Source organism: Pelobates fuscus, chromosome 9 (assembly GCF_036172605.1).
Source record: "Pelobates fuscus isolate aPelFus1 chromosome 9, aPelFus1.pri, whole genome shotgun sequence".
Classification (NCBI taxonomy): Eukaryota; Metazoa; Chordata; class Amphibia; order Anura; family Pelobatidae; genus Pelobates; species Pelobates fuscus.
Genome location: NC_086325.1, coordinates 141,500,001 through 141,506,000, shown reverse-complemented (window position 1 = coordinate 141,506,000; position 6,000 = coordinate 141,500,001). Strand labels below are relative to the sequence as shown.

At 41.8% G+C, this 6,000-nt stretch overlaps 1 protein-coding gene across 12 annotated transcripts in view; it reads left to right on the top strand.

Annotated features, from left to right (window-relative positions):
* Positions 1 to 2,144: 2,144 nt before the first annotated feature.
* Positions 2,145 to 6,000, top strand: part of DNM1 (dynamin 1) — a 111,910-nt gene continuing 108,054 nt past the window's right edge. For all 12 annotated transcript variants that reach the window (XM_063432600.1, XM_063432595.1, XM_063432596.1 and 9 more), the window contains exon 1: positions 2,145 to 2,497. In XM_063432600.1, the coding sequence (XP_063288670.1) occupies positions 2,337 to 2,497 (161 nt within the window). In that variant the 5' untranslated portion in view covers positions 2,145 to 2,336. The remainder of the gene's footprint in view (positions 2,498 to 6,000) is intronic.

Below are 6,000 nucleotides of genomic sequence, written 5' to 3'. Positions count from 1 at the left end.
AATCCCAATGATTCTCCAGTAGCTACAGTAATATACTCAAACATGCAAAAATATAATTGAGGGCTCACTAAGAATTAACAATAAAATGGATGAAAACTAGTGACCACCTACAGATTGTGTGGCAAGAGCATAATATAATTCTGAACACACCTATGCAATTAACCTCTTATCCCACCTACCTGCCCCTCATCAGTATCTACAGAGTGGGGTCAGGGCGCAGGGAGCTGCCATTTTGGACAGATTTAATAACGATTTTGGTTAAATCAGCTTTGAAAGTGAGAGAGACAGGACATGCTATACAATACATGGGTTCTAAGAATTTATAGCATAAAAACAATATAATCAGGGAGGCCCTAAGGTGGTTCAAATTTGGATTCAGATATAGGCTGAGTAATGGGTTAAGGCAGCCCCATCGCATGCGGCCTATCATTGCCGTCAGAATTTGGACCGTTTTGTATGTATGATGTGAAACATTTGCATTATCTAGGTGTCCCCAGATGGATTGGGTTTTGGGTGCCTGGAAAACCTCTGTTTTGCCAAATACTGAAGGGACCTCACCCACACGCTTCTAAAGCCATACTTGCATCCATACTACAATAAGATGCTGTGGTTATGGTGCGTAGTGTGTCCCTTAAGAGAAGAACTGTCACCTCAGGACTTTTAATATTATGTATACTTATTGATTGCATTTAACCAATATGTGTTTGCTGGGTGTGAAAAAATAAAAGTAAATGTAGAAACCAACATCTTTTCATTCCAAAATTGGGCACCTCTATTCTAGCTCCCTGTCAATAATTGTCATAAGTTCTTTTCTTTGTACCTGTCAGTCAGCATAAAGAAATTAAACAGTGTTTGTCATTATTTGCAATGTGTGCCATGGTTACCCCTCAAATGAACCTGATTATCACTAAAAATGAGACGGTTTTATCAGGAGTATGTCTACCTAACGTGTCTTTACAATTTTATCATTATTATTATTATTATTATGTTATTTATATAGCGCCATCAGATTCCGTAGCGCTGTACAATGGGTGGACTAACAGACATGTAGTTGTAACCAGACAAGTTGGACGCACAGGAACAGAGGGGTTGAGGGCCCTGCTCAATGAGCTTACATGCTAGAGGGAGTGGGGTTAGATGACACAAAGGGTAATATGCTCTAACTGCTATTTTCACAGAAGGGACTATTCCTTTTAATTAGGGGCTGATATGGATGGGACGTGAACTGGGAAGGCAGTGGATGGGGCATACCAAGTGAGGGAGGGGAAATAAAGAAAGTGAAATACAATGTGGCCAAAGATAGGTTTCCTTTTCTGATGTGTTTGAGGTGTTTTGTGTAGACATGGCTTCAAGAAGAAGTGCTCTGGTGGACTGGGGAAGGGAAGAGCCCTTTCATTGCCTGTCCCAAACAATAAATAATAATAATAATATCATTTAGCAATAAACAATATTATTATCATCATCATCCATTTTAAGTGTTTAGTTTTATCAAAATAATATCACCTCATAATCTGTATTTATGTATCAGTGTATATTTGAGCGATATCCATTAAATACATGATAATCAAAATATTTTGTAGCAAGGAAGGCAGACTTTTTTTTTATTTTTTATTAAAATAAAAATAAAAAAAATGATAGATTTGTTGACCATTACATACATTCACATTGTATCATTTCAATGGAATCCAGGTCACCACAACAATAGAAACTCCAGTCCTGGGTTTCCTTTCGCATCTCCTAGTCTGCTGGCAACAATATAATAAGATCTAACGCAAGACTGAAGTTCATTGGTGGAGAGATTTAACTGCATTGTACAGTCATTTTCAGATATACACATTCAGTAATATTTATTGATTTTAAGCCATTAGCTGTGGTTTAGGGAGCCTTTGAAATGATTGATGGCTTAGGAAGCATACCAAAGGATGCTGATTCTTCATGGCTACCTTTTGTTGACACAGCTGGTACATGTGACAGCACCATTGCTGCAATATCCAAGCATAATAAATGTAAATTTAAAAAAACTACAACTCCCGTGATGCTGCCCGACTGCAGGCGGCTGTCATTCGATCGCATAGCACTATGCGCCATCTGCTGGCAAGAAAGCGTCGTTGCAGTTTAAATCCCATTTAAATCCCCCGGGAGCTGCTTGCTAGATGCGCTTGAGCTGGCAGTGTCTGGTAGCGCAGGGAGAGGAACCAGAGGAGGAATAGCAGGCTCCTGCTAGTATTAGGGGTCCTGACACATCTCCCCTCCCACAGTCACTGGGGATAAGGTGTGAAAGACAAGGAGAGCCGCACACACAGGCTAAGAGATAGCTAGTGGAGGCAGCCTTCAAGATGGGAAACCGGGGGATGGAAGAGCTTATTCCTCTGGTAAACCGACTCCAAGATGCCTTCTCAGCCATCGGGCAGAATGCTAATCTGGACCTGCCCCAGATCGCAGTGGTTGGGGGTCAGAGTGCTGGGAAGAGCTCTGTCCTGGAGAATTTTGTGGGCAGGTAAGTGGCTGAGCTGAAGGATCCATTTATCCATTGCAGACTGGATTATCATCCTAGATCCTGCACAGACCTGGTCTATAACCCCCCATACAGGGGGCTAAACATTGCCACAGTGGCACTTACTGTACGGATTGATAATGGATAATAATCTCTGACAATGTAACAGGGTTCGAACCCACAATGTTATTTTCTTAGGATGGTGGGAGGGGGGTTGGTGGGGAGCATCAGGTATGGGGAGAATAATGTAAAACGGATCCTTTTATTGCCTGCTGTCAGTGTGATCTGTGCCAGGTGATAGGAATGCAGGTGACAGGGGGATGGATGGATGGAAGGGGGATCTGTGAGGATAATGTACAATATAAAGACAGGGTAGGATGCCATGGAGGAGGTGCTGGAAAATCCAGCAACAGAGGAGAATGGGGGGAGGGCTCCATGTTATATGGATGCTTACATTTCCATGATCCCTTTAAAAGGGAAATATTCAGTGAAATTCACATTATTGCTGCTGTATAATATTAGCAGTGTCCACATAATTCATTTTTATCCAAAGATGTATAAGCTGCATGGTGATTATAAAACCGTCATAAAACATATGAAGGTGAATATCTATCTATCTATCTATCTATCTATCTATGTATCTATCTGCCTGCCTGTCTGTCTGCTATATAGCTCACTGCAGACTTACATAATTAGTCATTTATTTACTGTACTTGTGACATATGATGATGTGTAGGGTCTAACATGCTGATATAGTGGTTCAGAATATTACTTGTATTTGTGTAGCAGTTATAGTACATTCATAGGTCATTCATTAGTAGACTCGGTGGTTTTGGTTATATGCCCCAGCACTGCAGTGATTATGGTGATAATATGCATGGCTATAGTGAGATATTGTGGCTATTGCACTATGGAGGCTTGCTGTCTTGTCTGAAATGATGGAGAGACCCTGAGGATGTCCTCTCAAGGTGACCCAGGTTGGGAGTTGAGACCCATCTGCGTTTATTTCTATACCAGAAATCTGTACAGTTAGACCATTCATTAAGAAGAAACCAGGAATTGTTTTCTGGTGGTAGATGTCCACCAAAAAATGGGTCTGTGTACATGATTTAAGGCTGTATTGCTTTTTTTTTTATCCTGACCTTCAGTCAAGGCTTCATACACAGCAACACAACACACACACAATGCAGCAGAGACAGAGATATACACTCACTACAAAACATAGATCAATACTCTCAATCCTACACAAAGACATATCCTGCAATTCAAAGACACAGCACTGCCACCAGGACACCTAACATGAAGAAGACCCTGCTATTACAGGAAGGGTTAAGTCAAATTACACACTGTCAACATAATGTCTTTGGGGATCTGACTGCAACAAACCGAAAACAGCTGGTGTTAAAAAGAACATTATCGTAGTGTCTTGTATGTGTATACAGATGGGTGAAACTGCATATGCATCGTGGGTGCTCCAATGAATGAGACATGAAGCACATTAACATGTCACATCAGTGTATTTACCATTTGGACAATGAGGGGGTGGGCAGTAAGACAGTGTAGCACAGAATGTTTAAGATAGGGAGGGGAAGAGGAAGATAATGGCTATGAAAAGGCAGAGTTACATGTCACAGAGGCCCTGTAATAAGCTTTAAACCTAGTGTTTCCAGGGCAGAATCCAGTTAGATCCAAAACACATTGGTTATAGCTATTCAGTAAATACCGAACGTGTCTTCATCGAACCCCCAAAAGTAATGTTTGTTCAGTTTTTGCCTCTGATATTCAGTGGGTTTCATTTGGGATTCATTGGCTAGCTTTGTGTTCCATCTCAAAGGAATGCTCCTAGCTTCAGGTTAACCCCCCTTTTAATTCAGTATGGAAATAACGTCATTTAAAAATGGCAAAAATAAACATAAAACTAAAACCATAGCTTTTCAGTGTCCTAGGATCTAAAGCTTTTGCACTAATCACTTTATATATTTGAAGGTGGCTGAGACCTCGAAGCTGATCCTGGTCACCACATTGTTTTCATTAGGAGTGCTGATCAGAATCTGTAATCTTGTGAAACCGCTCTACGTACAGCTGTTTCTACTGAAAAATGAACAAAGAGCAGCAGTCCAGACCACAAGTACACTCCACTGATAAATACAAACACATTTATGTATAACGCTGGAGTGTTGTACTATATCATTTTAGATTCCTGCACTCCCCTACGTTCACCTTGAAGTGAAGGGTTTCTTACGTGTAATCTAGAGAAGGTCCTGCTGGAAAATCATAATGATGGATAATCTCCCAGCCAATGGAATGCATAAAATAGAGAAGCATTGGGAGGCAGGCCGCATGCGCGGCTATTGTCAGACTGTGCCTGCAATACTTCTCATGTAAAAACATTGAATCCAGTGCATCTCTATGAGAAGCATTGGTTCCGCCTTGTGCTGGGACACAAACCAATCAGGAAAAGCACCATCCAAGCCGTCTACCTGATAGCCGCAAACGTGCAACCATGTTACTTTCTAGAAACAATTGCTCTTGAAATAGGCACTTTTATAAAGTAACAAAAGGGACATTCTGGAAAAAAACAAAAAAAAAAACTGTCCAAGCGCCGTAACCTCTACAGCACGTGTGCCCAACACCATTTTAGAATGGTACGATGTCTTACCTGGAGTCTTGTCAGGCATTGCCTTCTGCATCCTCGATAAAATTCACAGAAAATGCTAAAAATCCATACTTGAAACCATCTTTCAAGATACCCTCATCTTTTCTGCTCTGGGGACACCATTTTTGCTTTGGACAGCAGTATCCTGTAATTGCTGAGGATGTCCATCGGACTTTCGGCCTGAGGCCTGCTCATTCACACGAGCATGCGGCTGATGGCCCATTCTCCATCAAAAATTCTAGCTTAGCCCCCTCCAGAGTAGAGGTGTTATCCCAGTCCCCACCAACACAGCTATTCACAGTTATCTACTGTTCCTTTTACTGTTGACACTCAGCAGGCTGAAAACACGCAACACCCTAAACTCCACAAGATGTCAGCTACTCATGCTACAGATATCGGAAAAGAAGACACAAAAAAGGCGGAAGAGGCTTTTCTCTTGGCATGTAATAAGATTTGTGCTCCTTTTTGGAGGAAATTTGAGAAGCATGCACTTCAGCTCAACTTACCTAATACCAGGCTGGCTTTGAGTGGTGCTTCGGCCCATGGTTACCTTCCCTGGCAAGGAGCCAAAGAGGATGCAGCCCCTAGACACAGTGCACAATTTGGAGAAGCTCTGTATTAGGGATTGTCTGGGGACTTGGCCCTCCCACGGTGTGGTGGGTTAATTGAACAGTGCTTGCTGGTTCTGGTACTTGCTTGGTGCTGAGGATGTGGGGTATTGGAATGCAAATGGGCCTATTTGGCTAGTCTCAATCAGGTCTGCCGATGTTTATGTTACAGTCAATACACCTTCCCTTTGAGAAAGTCATTTAGGTGAAACGCGTCAGTGTGTTACTCTTTTATTGCTTCT